The sequence below is a fragment of the Oscarella lobularis genome, chromosome 11 (assembly GCF_947507565.1).
Source record: "Oscarella lobularis chromosome 11, ooOscLobu1.1, whole genome shotgun sequence".
Taxonomy (NCBI): domain Eukaryota; kingdom Metazoa; phylum Porifera; class Homoscleromorpha; order Homosclerophorida; family Oscarellidae; genus Oscarella; species Oscarella lobularis.
Genome location: NC_089185.1, coordinates 542,080 through 561,551, shown reverse-complemented (window position 1 = coordinate 561,551; position 19,472 = coordinate 542,080). Strand labels below are relative to the sequence as shown.

The window sequence follows — 19,472 nt, the reverse complement described above, 5'->3', positions numbered from 1 at the left end:
CAGTGACGGAGCATTGAGTGGCAACTGTCCCATAGTAATTGGATTTATGGATTTATGCATGCTTCCGGGGTTCTGAGTCGTTTGATTCCAACGACATAGTTTACGTAAACGTGCGCTTTTTTGTTTCGTTACGACCCTTTTTCTGACGCCAAGATGTCGTATCGAGGACATAAGATTCAGAAAGTCATGGTTCAACCTATTGTATCCTATTCGATTTTTGCGGGGCTCCTTTTTGGGGGTGTGCTCGTTCTTCGTTACTTTTCTTGACTCCTAGCGTACATTGCAGAACCTCATCTTCAAATACCTTCAGAATGTAAGCATTTGCCTTAGAATTTTTCCTGAATGCGATGGTGTTTTTGCCAGAAAACGCGAGTTCAAATTTGGCTCTACGGACAAACGAAACTTCGCTTGGAAGGCGTCATCACGGTAACGCGCAATTCTTAACACACTCGCCTAGACCTGCTACGATCGTCTCTAGGGCTTCGACGAGTACATGAACTTAGTGTTGGAAAACGCCGAAGAACTGAACGTAAAGAGCAAGAATCGAAAGACACTAGGCCGCACTCTACTCAAAGGGGATAACATAACGTTGATTATGTCGGTACAGTAGTCAGACGACGAACATCGATAAATTTACCATTCTTGCGCGCGCGCTACGACTCCAAGTCTCGTTAGTCTCCTTCTCCTTGACGTGTTTCCTGGGACCAAATCGGCGGTTGGCGAAGGTTTTCCTCGAGTAGGTGAGCCGGGTAACGGTCAGGGAGCACTCTGACTAGTCTCTAAACGTACAATCGAATTCTCTCGTGACGCAATCGCCCGTTGAAGTCCTTCCGAGGTCATGCACGTTTCGGGAAATGTTTAGGGCACCCCGCGAATTCCGTGTCGTGCATTCGTTGCATATGTAGACCGTCGAACAGGCACTAATTAGGAAGGCTCGCTTACCTTTTCCGCGGCGCTGACCTTACCCCCGAGGGAAGATGGAATAAACAACGAAGCCCTGTAGCAATGAGAGAGCGAGCGCTTTGATCTCTCTTAGAAGCCACCTTTTTTTGCGCAGCAGTTTGAGTGGACTGCGCTCCTGTAGCGCTGTCAGTTAGCCACTACTGGGGAGAAGGGGTCCCTTTTTGTCATAGCGTAAGAGCGAAGCAAATTTAATTCATTGCCGTCTCGCGTGAGAGAATAGGACGCCGAATTTCTATTTCTTCGCCTATTCCCAGGCGCCACTCGTAAATCAAGAAAAAATAAATAAATAAACAAATAGGCGGATTGCGTGCAAGTGTCCATTGCCTCGCGGAAGGAAACCGGTAGGGGAGATTTTTCTTAGAAGTATCCCTCGACGACATTGCGTGGGGGAATCGATCCCATGCAAACAACAGAAGGCCCATCACTGATTCGTGTTCGTGATGGGGGTGCGTCCATTATTCATGAATTTGGGCACTTGTGATGATCGACGACACAGTGTAAGCGCGCGAAATGACGTGCGCGCTGTCCAAATTGCCCGCCCACCCGTCAAAAATAAACCGCAATAGATGCCGCTCTATATAAGCGGGTTCCGCGAGACCATTGTCGTGCAAGCGAAGCCAATTGGCCTCCAGTCAACGTCGCGGGTCTCTTCGCTTTTTTTTCTCTGAGATGAAGGCAATCGTATGTCTGCTCCTCCTCGTCGTCATCGACGTGCAAGGTGCAATCCCCCTTCCGAGCGGCTACGAGACGATCCCGGGCGACGACAGGCCGCCGCTGATTATCACAAGCGGCGGCGGCGCCAGCGAAAACCCGACGATCGTACCCTCCGATAAATCCGAACGACCGACGACGGCGCGAGCGATGACGCGAACGGTACGGATCAAAGTCAAGTCGACCGACCGAGAGGACGATCGGACGCCCGGTCATTCGCGCGACGCTTCGCGTCCGGGGCCGCGCAGTCACTGCAGACTTTCACCGCATCCCATCATGATACAGCGCGACGAATGCGATCCTCTCCCGTACCCCACGAAGAAGTGTTTCGGCGCGTGCGAATCGTCGTCCAAGCCCGTCCTCCCCGTCCGTCGACGGCATCCGGATTCGACGCGCGACTATTTTCAGGTCGACTGTAAATGCTGTCAAGCTGTCGCCGTCAAAAATGAGTACGTTTCGCTGAGCTGTCGAGACGAATCGGATCGCCCGTTTACTAAGACGGTAATGGTGCAAACGGCGACTGAGTGCAACTGCGAACCGTGCGGCGCGTGACCGCGCGGGGCATCGCGTTTTCAAATAGCGCGCTGGACGATTTGCGTAGCAATGTTGAGTTGATTTTCCATATTAGCTATTATTAAATAGCCGATTACATCATCAAGGATCTAAAAATGCCGTTTGAGTCGATCACGCTTCATCTCGTCACTTCACATCACGCGCTGTCGCCGGATGCTCCGTCACGATCGTTGTGCAATCAAGTTTCCTGTCTGGACTAGCCCGGGCGGAATCGGCTCTGCTTATCGCACTCCGCATCCTCCGCTGCATTCCATACGTGTCATATCTATGCAAATAGTATTGCTCATTCAATCAATTGCTTAGCAGAATTGCAGCTTGAGTTGGATATAAAGGCTATTAGAGCCGCCCCTGTCGTCCCATCGTCCTTTGTGTCCCCTGCGATAAATAACATACCCTCGCAAGCTGGGGCTTCTCTCCCACGTTCATATCGAATTAGTGGAAGCCAAGCGATGGACTGCACGGTCGCGCCTTCTTGGAGGCGTCTCGTGGCGCGGCTGTGCGTACACGTCTGCGAGATTGGATCGGCAATTTTATCTCTGCGGTCGTGGGTGGATTGAAGCTGTGAAACAAGGTGTTCTGCATTTTTTGGCAGGTAGCAAAGGGCGTTTCTGAAACAGAACAGAAAATGACGTCGAGCTCCATAACTACGAGTTTTTCCTTGTGAACTTTCCGTGTCCTCTGCCATGTCTCGTGTCGACCAACTATATCTGGGGGGGTTTGGCGGGGGAGAGTCGGGAGGAGTGGCACACTCCCCGCTGCGAGACTCCCACCAGCCGGATCGTCCCTAGCAGACCTCCAGTGCCAAGAGGCTCTGTCAAACGCCGCGAAGTAAATATTTGCGGTCGGCAGGGAGGTTTCTAGGTGTAGAAATATCGATTGACAAACCCTAAGTAGAATTCGTACAACTTTCTTGGGATGCAGCCAACACCTTCATGACGTAAAAAGGCGTGGGGTGGTGGTGCAAAAATATTGTGGCTATGCGGCTCGGATGTCGCTTCGGTGCTCGACAAGCAGATCGCGCTTTGAAATTCTAATTCGGGCGCGTGCGGGTGCGAGCGATAGCAGCCGACCTTCATTGAGAATGACCTCATGGGGCTATTTATTGCACATGGGTATAAAAGTAACTGTGGGACTCATCAATCGCCAGTCGGTTTCGAGTGTCTAATCGCGCTACAGTACTCTCTGTTTTATCGTAATGGCTCGTCTCGTCGCAGTCCTATTCGCCGCTTTCCTCGTCTCGGCTATCGTTGTCGATTCGCGCCCGAATCGCGACGGGATTCGTCATCGTAGGCGTCGCGAGATGTCGACCACTGCCGTCGTCGCCGCCACCGTCGAATCCCAAACGGCCACACCCGAGCAAGAACGGACGACCGCCGAGCAAGAACGGACACCCGCGCCCGTTCCGCCTCAGATGCCGTTGGTGGTGTACGTGCACTTGAAATCGAAATGCAAGCCACGCGTTCACAACTTGCAAGTGATCCCACCAACACAACCGTCGTGCAGGGTTTTCTTGAGAACGCGGATGTGCTCGGGCTCGTGCGAGTCGTACGCGAAGGCGAGTCCCATTCACGGCTTCCTAACAGAAACGACGTGCTCGTGCTGCCGCGCAACGCAGACGGAGACCCTCAAAATCGTGATCGATTGTCGAAAGCACCGAATGAATCGCGGGCGAGGATGGTATCGGCTGTATCGCGGCGAAATGGCGCTTGATCACCAAGAGCATTACATGGAAGTCGTCGTCCCCGTCAGTTGCGCGTGCAAGAAAATGGAGTGCGGCCAATTATAGGACCGGATCTCGGAACCGTCACTCACTACTCAATTATAGAGAGTGTTAGAATTAGAGTCATCTAAGGAGGGGGAACAGACGCACTTTACATGATAGTACAAGGACAACAACTGATGACGTAGGGTAGCACAGCAGTATGTTATTTCGCTTTGAAAGAAATGAGTTTAGTAGTTGCGCGTTGAATTATTTATTTTCTACATACGATAGAAAAACGGCTGTTATCTTCCGAGTTTTTGTCGATTTATTCGCGGGCGTCCGGGTGTTTGACCATCTTGTTGACGCTTGCACGTGACCCGCAAGGAAGGATGTGTCGCCAGCTATTTACGGGTGTCAGGTGACGAAGTACACTTCTTCGACGACGACCGCGGACGGTGCAATCGACTTTGCGGTATTAAAGCAGACGTTCAGTGCGGAACAAAGGGCTATTCGAGCGATTGTTGAAGGAGACGATGCACTCGTCCCTTTCGACCGGCTAGGGAAAAGGCCTTTGCGTCCCGTGTTTGATCTGTACCTAATAAAATAAACAAGAGTAAAGGTCCGGTCACGGTGAAATGTAGTTCTTATCCAAACGCGGCGAGGGGCGGTAACGATCATTTGATAAAATGCGAGCAAACTTTATTAGTTGCTTAGTTACGTAGTCGGTTCACTGATTCTCAGCGTACGAAGAGGTCTAAAGCAAATGGCTTCATTCATGAGTGTTATCTAATTAGACAGGGTCTCTGATTGGACGCTGAGCAAGCGTGAATACCCGGACTCTTCTCTCGGACCGTGACCGTAGCCGTACTGTACGAATCGCTCCGTCGAAAACCTGCTGAATGTGATGATATTTATTCCTAGTGTGTTCGGGCTATATAAAGCGCCGCTTCTGACTTGTTCCGTTTTCCGCCGAATGTTCTCACGATCGTCTCTTCTCCTTGTGGGCACCTTTGCCCTTCTCTCATCGGCGTCGCTCGTCGTGGACGACGACCTATGCAGTAAGGAGTCATCATAGTGGCGTGGTTAGCCTCTCGCCCTGACCTCCCGGCTCACCCTTCTCCCTCCTCCCTCGCCACGGCTATTCCTTAGCGTTGGTCAAACCATAGATAGTCAAACCACAAGTCAATGTTCTATGCGTGTCCAATTCCTTTTGATTGACGTAGGACCACCGGCCTTGCTAACATATTCATAGTGTTTGTATATTGTTTCACCACCTTTTGGGGAGGGACAAATGACAAATGACAGACTCCTGGCATATACTTTGAGCGTTTTTTCATAGAGAACTGTGAGGTATGCCTAAAGAAGTTGGCACAGATGACCCGTTTCTGCGATTCGAAGGAAGAGAATGGTACAAGGCTTCGAGAAGATTTGGAGATTGGTACCAGCTTGACTTTTCTGTAGGTCTGCGAGTTTTCTTTGAGAACCGTACCCACGATAAACGGAATCATGTACTTGATTTCTATCATCACCAGAACCACCATGGCGAGGAAAGGACTGACACTAAACGACTCATGAGAGCCACAGTTGATGAGAGTGGAAAAATGAATTGCACCTGTCCTCGCTTGTCAAATTCCGAATTTATGGCGTCGAGGAGCGGTGAAGTTTCCCTTGTCTTTCGTGCCTCCGCGAGACAGCCTGGCGATCCTGTGGAAGCTGCTGCATCTGCTCTTCGAAAGAGTCTAGTGAAGGCCTGTCCAGACGAAGAGCAAAGAATGCAGGCGTTTTACGTTAAGGAGAGACAGTTTGCTGCACGTGAAGGTCAAGGAGCCGGCGTCGAAGTGCAACCGGTTATGCCCGTGACATCATCAACCATGCGACATGTCAAGCCTCAGTCTAAAAAAATGTCCACAACTGTTGAACGACGTGGTCAACTCGTTCACTCGTCCAAGAAACTCAATTAGCACGGATGTTTGTCTTAGATAGATAAATGTTTCTTGAGACAGCCACAGTTAGTAGTGTTTTTGAGTATCTCACTTTCAACAAAATCTTAGTACAACACGAGCACTAAAATTTAGAACACTGGCGTTGAGCGAAACAGACAAGCACACGTATCAGGACACTGAAAATTGCTGCCACGCCATCATATATTCAAACTTTCCATCTATTTTTATTATTTTTTTCTATCATTCATGTTTCCCGGTAGTCGTGCAAACCCAATCGGAAGTTGGAACCTAATTTTTAGTTGTCCGGCACGTTCCAGAGTGCCCACAAACCGCAACATAATCAATTAGGGCGTCACTAAACGCGGTATGCAAAACGCCCGGCTGCCTTTCCTGTGAAGCGATGGGATGATGCTTTTCCTTTGTCCTCCCTATTCTGAACTGCACTGAGATTCTGGTACCGACTCGTCAGCCACCACCAATGCCGCAGAACGCCGACTTCGCGACGACGATCGAAAGAGACATTCGACAGACAGAGGCGCAATATGGCGACACAGGTTTGTATGGTAACGAAAACGATTGAGATTGCGACGCAACCTGTCAACGGTCGTCCTTGCGTCAACGATGCCGTGGCGAGAGCATGAGCTCACTGTTTGTTTTCTTCGAGAGGCGTTCGCGTGCGAGACGTGAGACCTCGATCGAGCGACGTTTGACGCGCTCTTTCCCGATCCGTTACGCTTATAAAGCTAGTCGGCGAGCGGTTGTCGTAATCGGCGTGCCTCTACGCGTCTCCCATGTCGCGGACTGTAGAGCAGACGGTCGTGAAAAAATTTGCGCATAAGTATAAGTTTGGATCGCCGTTTAGAATAATCGTACTACACGGCTTCAAGCAGATTTCCACGAAGAGTCTGTTTCTTTTCTATGCAACGTTAGCACACACGCACGCCCGCAGGGAATATTATTCAAACTGAGACGTTTGGGTGGCATTCTCTTTGACTTTGTGCTGGCTGTTTGCAACTCGACACCTTGAACTTGTTTATGGTACAGCAGCCGTTATGGAGGGGTAAACATTCGGCTGGCGGCTGGTCATGGGAACGGCAACTTCACCTTTCAGTGGGGCAGATCGTATTTCTCAATGTTTTGAGAAAGTGAGACTCTGGGAGGCAGCCTGTCAAGTTGACTTCGGGTTCCCACGCGATGTGCGGGAGCGGCTGTACGCGTCACTGGAAGAAAACCAATAGTTTCGTGTGTCCCTGGTGCCATGGATGCAAGGGGCGATAACAAAGCCCCGCGGCTAGCTTCCACGTCCAGGAGATGAACGTCGGAAAGGCCCTGAAATTAGTTCGAATCAGGGGTGGAAGTAACGGCAGGAAAACCAAGAGGCGGGAGAGAAATGCTAGCATTCTTGTCAAGGTCGGTTGCAGTGGCTTCTACGAATGATTAGTTAGTACTTTATGCCGGATGTTGTGCAGACAATTCTCTACTTCTCACTGCTTTGGCATCTCTCATGCGTTTTTCTTCTAGAATCGTATTCAGGCTTCAAGACGCCTGTCATCGCTGACGATAGTGGAACGAGAATTTTTAGGTCTGCGGTTAATTTAGCGATGGCGTTTGAATTCTGCGTTACGTTTCCACTAGTCGGAAATGAGTTGGGGGTACGGTCATTCTCTACACGCTTCCATCTTGCGCCCACCCACTCTCTCCGGTTCTACGGCTCGCCACATATGCGGTGATTGGACGAATCTCACGTGAGTCCAGCTCCTCGAGGTCAAATATGACGTAAAAAGCGCCGTTTAGCCCCTCGAGAAGTCGCGAGATGAACTTGGGTACACGTCACGGTATGTGGTATGACCCTAGCTCGCTTAGATTCAGTAAACGCGCGGAAGGGCAGATTCTAACCAAATTAAAACCCATTAGTATCCTACCACTGAGCAACCAGATGAGGTGGTAATATGATTAGTTGTACCACCTTACGGCATAAAAACCCCTGCCCCCGGACCTAGCAAAGCATAAGCGAATCTTCTTGTGCGCAGGCGAAGCCAAAACTCAAAGTGACTAAGATGATGATATTGCGATTGATTCTCGTCGTGCTACTTACTGAGAAAGTCGTGGGCCTAACGATCACGAAAGCGGAGGTGGCGGGTACTCGAGAACACTATCGTGAAACATCGGCGCCCACCGAAAGTGAGTACAATAGTGGGAAGAAACAGCATTTAGAGACGTACCTCACAAGTCCCCTTTGCTAATCGGTCTGTAAATATTTCGCTTATATACAGACGCCAAGCTGGTGTTCTTCACGAGCTAGTCGGTAGGAACGCAAAGCGTTCACACCCGCCATTATATCACACCCGCCATTATATTCGGCTTCCTTCGCGGATGCGTGATGCACTAGCGTGGGAAATAGATATAATCTCATTGACCTCGCGTTTTCTTTTTTCCCCAGAAGATCCAACCGCACCGGTTACCGTAGATCCGAAACCCACGCGCCACGGCCAGAGAGATCAGCCAACCGGCGCCGATCGGAAAGGTGATACTGCATCTCATAGCGACGCGCACGCGAAGTGGCAAAACAAGTGCACGCGAGGCAACCACGCGCACGCGATCAATTGGAACTTCTAACCGCCGTTTCCACACCGCTTTCTAACAATAGTTTTTTCTTCTCAGGAAGTTGCGAAGTGTGCAGAGATCTTCTTAAACGCAGCAGTTTCTGCTTCCATATCACAAGTAGGCTTTTATCTCAATTTATGCGCCCAATTAGCAAATCTAATTTATGGAATTATTAACGTTTCAGGAAAACCTGCTGTCAGTATCAGCGAATGTGAAGAGCAGACGCCAAGATTCGTGGTTGATGTTGACCTTGTTGGCGATCAACCGTGTCAGCCGTGTCCTGATGAGCACGAAAATTGCGAAAATCACCTATTGCGCATAGAATTTCCTAACAACTTTACTTCCAGATATGCTCGCTGTTCTTGCCCAGGTTTGGCGGGAAGAACCTATTTGGACTCATCTAACTTTATTGTCAACGTTATCTTCCGCGATTCTTCGACTGATGACCAACAAGACTATGCAGAAAGAAACAGATATACGTCTCGATTGATAAAGAAGATTGTTGCCCTGTTGTGTCCAGAATTGGACTCTGACACAGTACTAACCAAGGAAGGAAAAAGAGCCAGAAGGCCCTAACTAACATATTGGCATGTGCTTATTTTATTCATAGTAGTTGGTATCAGGATGCTATGTGAAATCAATTAGACAGACGCCCTGCGCTTTCTCATTCTGCTAGCGCGCTACTTGTTGACTCTGACGTCATTTTACGCGCGCATGCGGTCTATTGACATCGATGTAATATATTGTCTCGGCAAAGGAGAGCGAGTCGAGTGAGAAAAAATGGCCCAACCGTGGTCACCGAAGCATCCCGCTCGCTCGGAAACGGCCGCAAACGAACGGCAACAGCAGATCAAGCGATGGGAAGCGAACGAAGCGAACACCGAAACGCCTATTTCGAAAGATCGCCTCGGCACGAAAGTAAAATTCGACGACGGCGTCGTCTTTCTCGCGGCGACATCGAGCGACGACGAGGACGAAGTGCGTCGTCTATTGAAGGACGGCAGCGACGTCAACTACGCGAACGTCGACGGTCTCACCGCCCTTCACCAGGTTAGCGGGAGAGGAAGAAAAAAAGGATTTACGCGTCTCGTTTGCCGCGGGCGCGTACTGATTCGTCCTCGTTCGTCCCGTCAAGCGCGTGGGAACGTTCCGCGAGATCGACGCTTGCGATCGCTTCCGAAGGGAGCGCGAAATCGCGGGGCCCCCCTACATCGACTCTTCCGGCCAGCCCCGTTTCGCTACTATCGATCGACGTGCTACTAGCTGTGCTACTGTTTTTTAGTGCGCAATTGACGGCAACGACGACATGATCAAGCTCCTGCTCGACGAGGGAGCGAATATCAACGCGATGGACAACGAAGGGTGGACTGCGCTACACGCCGCCGCCAACTGCGGGCATCTATCCATAGTCAAGTAGGCTTTTTATTTTTTCAGTCATTTTACCGGGTCACGGGGGTACGTTGGACAGATTCCTCATCGAACGCGGCGCCAATATCTCGCTCGCGAACAACGAAGGCGAATTGCCCGTCGATTTAGCCGAAGACGCCGAAGTGAAGCAGTATCTCGTCGACGAAATCGATCGACAAGGCACGAACGCCCGTTGCCCCCATTGTTTTTGACATGTGTACCCTACGTAGGCGTGGACTTGAATGACGCGCGGAATGCCGAAGAGTGGATCATGATGTCGGACGCCGAAAAAATGCTCAAATCCGGCTCGTCGACCGATCTCTATCCGAGCACGGGCGGCGCGACCGCGCTTCACGTCGCCTGCGCGAAAGGATACATCGGAGCGATTAAGTAGGGATCATTTAGAAGAAACCTATTTAATTAATTAATTAATTAATTCGAATTGCGACGAAATATAACGAAGTCGATTTTTTTGCGCTGTTTTGAAATTGGTGCGTGTCCGTTTTTTAGGTCGTTGCTGGCTGCCGCTGTCGACGTCAATGCGAGAGATCGCGACGGATGGACGCCGTTGCACGCTGCCGCTCATTGGGGACAGACGGAAGCGTGCGAGCTTCTCTCGCTCAATGGGGCGAAATTTGACGCAAAAACTTATGCGGTTTGTCCGTTTTTTCTTACGTGATTGTCTTATTATTATTATTTTTTTTGATTTTAGGGTGAAACGGCGGAGGATCTGTGCGAGGAGGAGAAGCATAGGAAAGTGTTGCTGGATCTTAAGGATAAGCAGGAAGAGATGAGGAGAAAGGGGAGTTTGGATAGATCAAAGGTAAAAGAATTTTTTAGTACAAAGAGTACTACTACTCATGATGCCATCTCTTCTAGAGTGGCGTCTTTGAGGCCGTGCAGAGAATTAGAAAAGAGAAAATGGTTCGACGGTGAGGGAAAAGAAGGAAGCGAAAATGCGATAAAAAATATACTTTCGTTTTCTAGAACGTCTATTAGTCGACTCGAAAAGGGAATTAGCGGTCGACGCGACATTTCTCAAGAGCGCGACATTCAGGAATCGTTCAAAGACGAATCGACTCCTCCTCCCCAGCCGCCGACGACCTCACTGCCGTCGTCAAGCGGCGGCGGCACGGGATTATCTCTAATATTGAGCTCGGATCATCAACAGACGAAACCCTCCCCGTCGCCGTCTCCTGGGAGATCGGGACCCGCGCTTCTGCAGCGACGAGACGTGGATTCGACGGCGGAGAAACGAGCCGCGACGACGACGACGACGACGGCGTCAGGAGGAAGATCGGTTGTAGCAAGCGCACTCTCGAATCTTTTGAATTCGCCTCTGGGAGCGCGACGAGGAATCGCCGCAGGGGCGGGAAAGAGCGTCGACGCGGCGAGTGGCGACAATTCGCTATTACTCTCCGAAAAGGCAGGCATCGTGCCCAGTGAAGAGAAAAGAGAGAGACGATCTGTTTCTTAGGTGCCAGTGGCGAATAGTATCGAAGACGCTGCTACTATGAAGGGGAAGGTGAAGGAGTCGCCGTTCCTGGCGCACGATATTACCGTCGATCACCACGCGAAAGAAGCCGCCAAAAAGGCCGAAGACGGTGCGTTGTTTTCTTTTTTCCTGCGTTCGTGTTTCGCCTATAGTTCGACTCTAGATGCGACGGCTGTGGCCGGCGCTCTGACCGTTCCGTCGACGACGACCGGTTTCACGCCGAGTCGAAGCGGCGCGATGGATCACAGCCCCAAGGAGCCGGAAGCAAAGCGAAAAGACAAAGCGAAGCGAACGCGACAGACGCGACGTCCAACGCAGTCGGTGCGATCCGAGGACCTGAAAGAGGCGCGCCAATCATTGGACGATGACGAAGAAGAAGAAGAAGAAGAAGAAGAAGAAGGAGAAAAAGTACGAGAAGGAATCTTAGAATTAGCATCTCATCTCAATTCTATTTTCTTATAGGCGTCGCCGGGCGGAGAAACTGAAAATGGAACCGATGAAGCGAAAGAGTCTTCGCCGACGGATGCGACGCCGCCGTCTGTGGCCGTACCATCCGCTCCGCCGCCGACGCCGACGCCGGTGCCGTCAAAAATATCAGAAACGCAGCGACGTAAAAAGGCTCGGCGATCGCGCGAAGATCGAATGCAGACGGGCGGCGGCGCTCTGTTTGGACCGCTCGTCGCCGAAGCGAAGAAAAAAAGTGCCGGCGACTCAGAAGTAAGGACAGAAACGCGGGGGGTAGGGAAGAGAACAAAGCTGACGTTCTCAGAACGAGTCGACGACCTCGAAGGGAAATCCGGATGACGAAGCGGAAGACGCAAGAGAGGCGGCGGAGGCGGCAGAGGCGACGACGACAAATGACGCGGAAGCGAAAGACGAACAATCGTATTCGCCGCCGCGTCAGTCGGCGTTCAAACCGCGCGCTCGTCCCAAAGCTCGCGTTTTCAAAGACGACGACGCCGATCCGCCGACGCTCGTCTCCGCAAAGCCGCCGTCGTATTCGACGCCGACGGCGACGACGTTTCCGCCGCCGTCGGCGACGGAAGCGAGACGAGAACCAGAAGGTAGTAGCGAAGTGCGAAAGGATGGTTCCGATCAGCGGGAAGAGGAAGACGACGCGACGGCGGCAGGGCAAAAACGTCGTCTCATAAAGTACGTCAAAAAGGACCACCGCGACGGCGACAAGACGCGATCGGTAACGCGACTAATAGGGATGGATAAAATGCTATTCGTCTGGTAACGATTGTTTATGTAGGTTGCTGCGGCGGCGGTGGGAGCTTCAGATGATGCGAAGACCGGAGGTCGTTCTGACGAGAAAAAGGCGACGCTCGCTACTAAAAAGCGTTACGTGAAGAAACCTAGACGACCGACAGGCCCCGTGTTTGTTGTCCAGGTAATAAAGCAGATGGTGCGCTTTCTCTGTGTTTGCACTGTTGGTTGATATTAGGGGGGAGACAGCAAAGAGGGATCGCCTGATTCGGACATCAGCGCCGAAGGCGTTCCAGCTATGGCAACGGCGTCGTCGTCGGTGAAACGGTTGGTAGGGACGGTTCGTCATGGGTCTAGCAGTCCTGAAGATAGTCAGACTGATTATTTGATGGTTAGTAGTTAGAGCTTTTCTTTTTTCCATTTTCTTGATACGGGTGTTTGCCGCAGTTGTACGAAGAGGAGAGAATCAAGTACCGGCGACTGAAGGAGAAGTACGTCGAGTCGCAGGGGAAAGTGAAGGAATTGGAGGCGCAACTGAAACAGGCGTTTGAAGTGAGCTATTGCGCTTGTGGAATGTCAGTCGCCTGATGATGATGGCGTCTGCTCTTTAGAAAATAGACGGCTTGAGAGGGAAGTACGAAGCGGAGAAGCGGGTTAGAGAAATCCCCGAATGGGAAAAAAATAGCTTCAGCAATATTATTTTTTAGGAGAGGAGATTGCTTGAAAATCGTCAAGACGATTTAGAGAAGAACGTAGATGAGGTGCAGTACTTGAGCAGGCAGTCCTTATAAACCACTAGATTTGCACACTTACAGAATGCCGATCTTCATAAACAGGTGAGCAAGCTGAAAGACGAAAACGCGGCGCTTATTCGCGTCATCGGAAAGCTGTCTCGGACAAACTAATGACGTTTAGATACGTAGAAAAGGAAGACTAGTAAATAGAGACAGTGCTTTGCCACATCCTTGGTGGCGAGGTCGCAGTACAAACATAATTGGTAATCTAGGTGTTTTTCTGGTAACCGCAATGCTAATATTTTGTAGTCTTAGGATTAATTAACGATTATTCTTTATCTCGAGTCATGTGCAGCACGGCACGCAGCGCGCTACTGTACTCAAGCCGAAAATGGCTTCGTTCTCCATGGATCAGCACTTCGAAGCGCTCGGACACGATCAAGGTAAACCGAATCGACCCCCTGCGCGCACGTCTGCAACGTTTTTCGGCTCGACAGACGGTCGCATCGCCTTGGCCGCTTCATCTCTAACGGGAACCCTTTGGGGCGGCAGCGTTTGGACGTTCGAGTCGGACAGTCGCACGTTCGACGCGCAGCACGCGTCCGCTTGGGCCCCGACCGAGTCGGGCAACACCGATTTGACGTGGCTCGAGACGAACGCGAGCGACAAGCGTCTCGTAACGACGGGCGACGCCGGCACCGTCGATCTGTGGCGAGAAGTCGAAACGCTAAAGCGAATCGAGTTCGAGCGGACGCTCGTCGAGCACGACGACGTCGCGCAATCGGTTAGCGTTAGCGCGGACAAACTGCGCGTGGCGAGCGGCAGTTGGGACGCGAGGTCATTTAGAAGATAGCTTTCTTCTTTTTTTTTTCTATTGGATTTTTTTTGTACGTTTAGTGTGAGGGTGTGGGACCTGGGGAAAGAATGCGGTCGAAGTTATCTAGGTGCAGATACGCAGAAACCGAGTCGTTTTTATATTGATACTTTGCAGCTCATGCTGAGGCTGTCTATTCGGTTTCGTTCAGTCCAGTAAATCCTGACATTTTAGTGTCCGCTTCTCAGGTAGACTATAGCTAGGGTCTGGGCTGTAGTTGGTGGAGCTTTTGTCTCTAGGATGGCATTGCTAGGATGTGGGATCTTAGACAAGAAGTGAAGCCAGCTAGGAAATTATTCTGTTAGTGACACGGAGTCTCTGTCTGCTCTCTTCTATATTTTTTGTCTAAGGTTCTGAACTACGGGGAGTTGGCGTTCGAAGCATAGCATGGAAAATGGATGGAAGTGAAGTGCTGGCTCTAGGTGACTGGTACATATAAGAATCTGAGCTGTTGGACCTCTCCTCTGTCCAGGTGATGAAACTGGTCAAGTAGTTTTAATGGATATGAAAAATGATGGTGCCAGTAGAAAATGGCCCATACATGCAGATGCAGTGAATAGATTAGCGTTTTCTAAGCAAAGGTATTTAGAATTTCCAGAACATTTTGATCCCCTGCTAATAGCAATTTATCTAGCTTTAATCTTTTAGCCTCGGTCTCCAATGACAGTCTTGCTATTGTGACAGATACACTAAAGAACGAGACAGTGTAAGAGCGAAAAAACTCTTACTAAAGCATAAGCCAAATTTTGCTCTTCTCCTAGTTACAAAAGTTCTGATCACACTGATCTTGTTCGTGGCCTGGCCTGGCTCTCTTCAGACGATTGCTTTCGAACCTGTGGACTCGACTCTAAGCTCCTGCTACACAGCATTTTCCGTAGTGAATCAGCTGCCACGTCTTTAACAGCTGTCAAGGGGAAGGAAAGCATGGACTGCACTGATAGTAGTCGCGACGATAGCAAGGAAAATTTCATGGAAGCCAATGAAGATTAGAATGTATTTAATCATTTAATCGCCACATACGGGGCATATTGCGCACTGACCTTTCAGGAAACGCTGCATCCAGGAAAACCCGCCGCCATCTCATAGTACAGTGTAGAAAGCGGACAGCGCTTGTTGAAATCGCCATGCAGCGCGTCGTCGTGCCGACGTCTGAGCTCCTGGACCTGCTCTTGAGCGAAGAAGCGATCGAAAAGGCTCGAGAATGCTACATCGAGTCCCAATCGCCGCCGCTCGTCGCTAGCGACGGAATCGATCAAGACGAGCCTTGCGAGACCGCGTCGTCGTTTGACGCGGCTTTCAAAAAAGCGGCAATGCAGTCGTGGAAGCTTCCGAGTGCCGTCGTAAGCGATGCGGCCGTCGGATGTCTCGAAACGGCGGATAAAGAGAAGGACATTACGGCAACAAACAAAGCCGAAAACGACGCTACAACGATGCCCTCGACCAGTGAAGCCCCACCGACGATTATCCGTAATAAACAAGAGGAAGCGCGTGCAACGATTGCTCACTGCATAGAGAAGGCAATGCGTAAAGTCGAAGAGAAGCGGTGTGGCCCTGGCCCTGGCTTGGCTGACAGTGTTAGGCAGTTGTTTCATGGTCCATTGAGTTCTATGGCTCGTGAAGCTCAATCGCTTTCTCAAGCCATTTTTGACCAGGCTATGAATCAGTTGAAGGAAATGTTTCAACCGCAGAATCCTCTCGCCTTTATTGCGTCTGTTTCTCGTCGATTAATCGCAGAGAATTGGGATATGAAAGAGCCGCTTCGACTGCTAGCTAAGTCGTATGCAGAGAGCAGTATTGGTCCCAACTATCAGCATGAGATGAAGAACGACTGAGAAATTTCATCTAGGTAGAAAGTCGAGGTTATTTTGACTGTAAATTTCCATTTCGTTACCGATTATTCGTCCAGTCCATTTCGCGCACATTTTTAGTCGAGTCTGCGCGCGCGTTCCCACCACGCGCACTACAGGGAGAGACGAAAAAAAGTAGCTCAGTCACACGGCTACAACTCCCGCCATGTCGCTCGAGGGAGTTGTTCGATTTGGAGACTTTAACGATTTCCTTACTGTGTGCTGCGATCCCGATGAAGACGTCGACAGCACATTGAAGGAAGGCAGCGAGAATGTCGTTCCGCGAGGCGATAACGAACGGCATCAACAGCTTCTTCCAAGCGAAAGACGCATGCTAGACGGCAGAAAGAAAATGGTGCGCTTTCTCAAGGAACGGGCGAACGAAATCGATCCGGTCGAGGTCGAAAAGAAGGGAGCGGAGTTCGTGGAGAAAGCGACCAAGTATCCAGTGACGGTGAGCATGCTCGAAGAGACGATTAGCCACATCGTCGACCGTCCACAAGCGTTTTCGTGGCTTTTGGCGCTGGGACGCTACGCAGTACGCGTCAACGCAGACATCAAAGCGTCGTTGGCGGCGAAAATCGAAAAGTGGACGGATACGTACGGCGTGTACATCAGCAAGGAAGAGGTAAAGGCTTGTACTGTCTAACAGTGTCTATATTATGTACTCGTAGCAAGTGACCACACTGAAGAAGGACGAAGAGGATGAGGATGCTTACTGATGCAATAACTGCTAGCTAATACAGAATCAAAATAAACGAAACATATCATCTATGTTAAGTCTTCTGTCATTTGCAACTGCCGCTGCTCTCAAAAATGCTTTTCTGGATCCTGGGCAATCTATATGCAAGAGAGATAAGAAACCTCATTAGTTTGAGAACACTAGAAACAGCCCTTTCCACCCCTTGAAAAAACTAAAAGGGCTGTTTTTAGTTTATTTTGACGCCGAACGGCATTTCTGTAACCTCTGTCTCTCAATTTAGCACATGTGAGATCATCATTACTCATCAACAATGAAGGAGGGGACTCGCCCCCAAAGGTACTAACCCAGGTGCCGTTTTCCTTCTTCTTGAACGTCGTTCCCAGCTTATTCTTCACATAATCTATCGCCCACGTGAAAACTTTCGAAATGTGGCCTGGCACATTTTCGCCGCGCAGCAAATCGGCCGTCTTTTTGGCCAAGTAAACGACCGCGCCCACGCGAGCAAGTCCCTCTTCCATCGACGACAGGTAAACGGCTTTTTCGGCTGCCTGATCAAATATTCTCTTGACCTCTTCTTCATCCGGCGTTTTTTTGACCAACGCTTCGACGACGTCGCTCGGACCTTGGAGGGCGGATTCATTTTCGCGATCGATCTGGTCGCCGATCGACGCCAACTCCCCGGCGATATCGGCTACCGCTTTCTTTTGATTTGATCTCAGTTTTTCTTCTTCTTCATCGTCGTCGACGAAGTCGCTTTCGGCGCGCAGGGCGCGTGGAGCGAGGCCGCCACTTTCTTCATACTCTTGATCGTAGAGAAAAGCTTTGAGGACGTCACCGACTCCAATCTCGACCGACATGTTCAATCGAGCCTGCGACTGGACGGCAAATGACGGAGCTCAGATCACGCGTCATGTGATGTGTGTAGGCACTGTTGATTTCAATCGCCCGTCTCGCTCTTTGAGTCGTCATGAAGAATTTTCGGCAAATCCTTGCCCTTGTAGGTTTTCGCTCTTTGCGGAACGCTTACCCAAACGCGTTCTCCCTACCGCATCGCGTGTACAAGTTGACAAGTCATTAGAGGCAATCGTCGCCACGCCCATTCTTCGAATGGGCGGGGTCCCCTGTCAAACCCCTAAGTCATTTTCCTCGTTCTTTCGCAGGCTTTCCTGTGCCTAGTTGCCAATCGTCTAGCAGGTACGACTCGACGAAACTAGGCGTTCATAAGCGAGCCTTAACTTTATTCAGACGCTCAATGCACGCCAAACTCGTGCCAGAATGGGGCGACGTGCGACGATACGGGAGGACCAGCTGTATGTACGTGTGTCGCGGGATATACGGGCGCGACGTGCGAGACGAATATCGACGAATGCGCTTCAATGCCGTGTCAGAACGGAGGAACGTGCCTGGATGAAGTCAATGGGTACCAATGCCAGTGCGCTGAGGGATATACTGGAGTTGACTGCGAAATTGATATTGACGAATGCGCGTCGATGCCTTGTTGGTACGGAGGCTCATGCATGGAAGACCCTCGTGCGGGTTTCTATATATGCAGTTGCGCTGCTGGATACACTGGAACTAGTTGCGCAACTAACATCGACGAATGTGCGTCAATGCCTTGTCAAAATGGGGGAATGTGCGTGGATGAAGCCAATGCTTTTCAGTGTCAGTGCGCTAGAGGATATACCGGAGAGCAGTGTGAGACTGATATTGATGAATGCGTGTCAATGCCTTGTTTAAACGGGGGCGCATGCATGGAAGACTCTCTTGCAGGTTACTATAAGTGCAATTGCGCTACTGGATTCACAGGAGCTGATTGTGAAACTGATATTGATGAATGCGTGTCAATGCCTTGTTTGAACGGGGGCTCATGCATGGAAGACTCTCTTGCGGGTTACTATAAGTGCAATTGCGTTGCTGCATACACGGGGGCTGATTGTGAAACTAACGTTGGCGATTGCGCTTCAATGCCTTGTCAGAATGGGGGAACGTGCACACGTGAAGTCAAAGGATATCAATGTCAGTGTGCTAGAGGATTCACAGGAGCTGATTGTGAAACTGATATTGATGAATGCGTGTCGATGCCTTGTTTGAACGGGGGCTCATGCATGGAAGACTCTCTTGCGGGTTACTATAAGTGCAATTGCGCTACTGGATTCACAGGAGCTGATTGTGAAACTGATATTGATGAATGCGTGTCAATGCCTTGTTTGAACGGGGGCTCATGCATGGAAGACTCTCTTGCGGGTTACTATAGGTGCAATTGCGTTGCTGGATACACGGGGGCTGATTGTGAAACTAACGTCGGCGAATGCGCTTCGATGCCTTGTGGGGGAAGTGAAGTCAACGGATACAAATTATGGTCTATTGCAATCGCCCTTCCGCTGCTGTGGCTGTAATGGTGTACAAGCGTCCTTACGAGGTCTTATATATATAAATAATACGGGGCTCGTTTTTTTTACTAACCCAGGTGCCGTTTTCCTTCTTCTTGAACGTCGTTCTTATTCTTTACGTAATCTATCGCCCACGTGAAAACTTTCGGAATGTAGTCTGGCACTTTTTCGCCGCGCAGCAAATCGGCCGTTTTGCCCACGCGAGCAAGTCCCTCTTCCATCGACGACAAGTAAACGGCTTTTTCGGCTGCCTGATCAAATATACTCTTGACCGCTTCGTCCGTCGCCGATCTCGGCTACTGCTTTCTTTTGATTTG

The 19,472-nt window shown here is 50.3% G+C and overlaps 5 protein-coding genes and 1 long non-coding RNA gene across 7 annotated transcripts; 4 read left to right on the top strand and 2 right to left on the bottom strand.

The window, feature by feature from the left end:
• The first annotated feature begins 78 nt into the window (after window positions 1–78).
• On the top strand, window positions 79–4,262 carry LOC136192995 (small nuclear ribonucleoprotein E-like). Its single transcript, XM_065981781.1, has 4 exons — window positions 79–201; window positions 287–313; window positions 364–426; window positions 479–4,262. The coding sequence occupies exons 1-4, from the start codon at window positions 154–156 to the stop codon at window positions 608–610; spliced, it is 270 nt and encodes an 89-aa protein (XP_065837853.1). The 5' UTR covers window positions 79–153; the 3' UTR covers window positions 611–4,262.
• LOC136192996 (uncharacterized) lies at window positions 4,153–5,028 on the bottom strand. Its single transcript, XR_010671265.1, has 3 exons — window positions 4,904–5,028; window positions 4,782–4,844; window positions 4,153–4,703 (listed from the first exon to the last, which is right to left on the bottom strand). It is a non-coding gene; the product is annotated as an uncharacterized lncRNA (long non-coding RNA).
• Window positions 5,029–6,294: 1,266 nt separating this feature from the next.
• Window positions 6,295–9,146, top strand: LOC136192991 (uncharacterized). The gene is made up of 7 exons (XM_065981776.1): window positions 6,295–7,302; window positions 7,414–7,637; window positions 7,687–7,727; window positions 7,923–8,073; window positions 8,333–8,416; window positions 8,554–8,613; window positions 8,681–9,146. The coding sequence occupies exons 4-7, from the start codon at window positions 7,950–7,952 to the stop codon at window positions 9,070–9,072; spliced, it is 660 nt and encodes a 219-aa protein (XP_065837848.1). The 5' UTR covers window positions 6,295–7,302; window positions 7,414–7,637; window positions 7,687–7,727; window positions 7,923–7,949; the 3' UTR covers window positions 9,073–9,146.
• Window positions 9,147–9,225: 79 nt separating this feature from the next.
• LOC136192974 (protein phosphatase 1 regulatory subunit 12A-like) lies at window positions 9,226–13,685 on the top strand. The gene is made up of 18 exons (XM_065981751.1): window positions 9,226–9,546; window positions 9,779–9,909; window positions 9,965–10,083; window positions 10,134–10,293; window positions 10,414–10,558; window positions 10,616–10,726; window positions 10,783–10,835; window positions 10,891–11,329; window positions 11,381–11,507; window positions 11,562–11,806; window positions 11,861–12,115; window positions 12,168–12,593; window positions 12,654–12,791; window positions 12,846–12,998; window positions 13,055–13,159; window positions 13,219–13,260; window positions 13,315–13,368; window positions 13,423–13,685. The coding sequence occupies exons 1-18, from the start codon at window positions 9,277–9,279 to the stop codon at window positions 13,510–13,512; spliced, it is 3,063 nt and encodes a 1,020-aa protein (XP_065837823.1). The 5' UTR covers window positions 9,226–9,276; the 3' UTR covers window positions 13,513–13,685.
• Window positions 13,676–19,301, top strand: LOC136192984 (fibropellin-1-like). Of its 2 annotated transcripts, XM_065981768.1 has the most exons (13): window positions 13,676–13,784; window positions 13,839–14,178; window positions 14,239–14,285; window positions 14,333–14,403; window positions 14,455–14,515; window positions 14,566–14,637; window positions 14,688–14,796; window positions 14,850–14,921; window positions 14,977–15,208; window positions 15,263–16,690; window positions 16,737–17,762; window positions 17,926–17,959; window positions 18,011–19,301. In XM_065981768.1, exons 1-9 carry the CDS (start codon window positions 13,733–13,735, stop codon window positions 15,203–15,205), a joined length of 1,053 nt encoding a protein of 350 aa, XP_065837840.1. In that variant the 5' UTR covers window positions 13,676–13,732; the 3' UTR covers window positions 15,206–15,208; window positions 15,263–16,690; window positions 16,737–17,762; window positions 17,926–17,959; window positions 18,011–19,301. The 2 variants fall into 2 exon arrangements, with proteins under 2 accessions (XP_065837840.1, XP_065837839.1); XM_065981767.1 differs by lacking the exons at window positions 13,676–13,784; window positions 13,839–14,178; window positions 14,239–14,285; ... (4 more) ...; window positions 14,850–14,921; window positions 14,977–15,208.
• Window positions 16,764–17,972, bottom strand: LOC136192993 (uncharacterized). The gene is made up of 2 exons (XM_065981778.1): window positions 17,110–17,972; window positions 16,764–16,902 (listed from the first exon to the last, which is right to left on the bottom strand). The coding sequence occupies exons 1-2, from the start codon at window positions 17,620–17,622 to the stop codon at window positions 16,873–16,875; spliced, it is 543 nt and encodes a 180-aa protein (XP_065837850.1). The 5' UTR covers window positions 17,623–17,972; the 3' UTR covers window positions 16,764–16,872.
• Window positions 19,302–19,472: the final 171 nt, after the last annotated feature.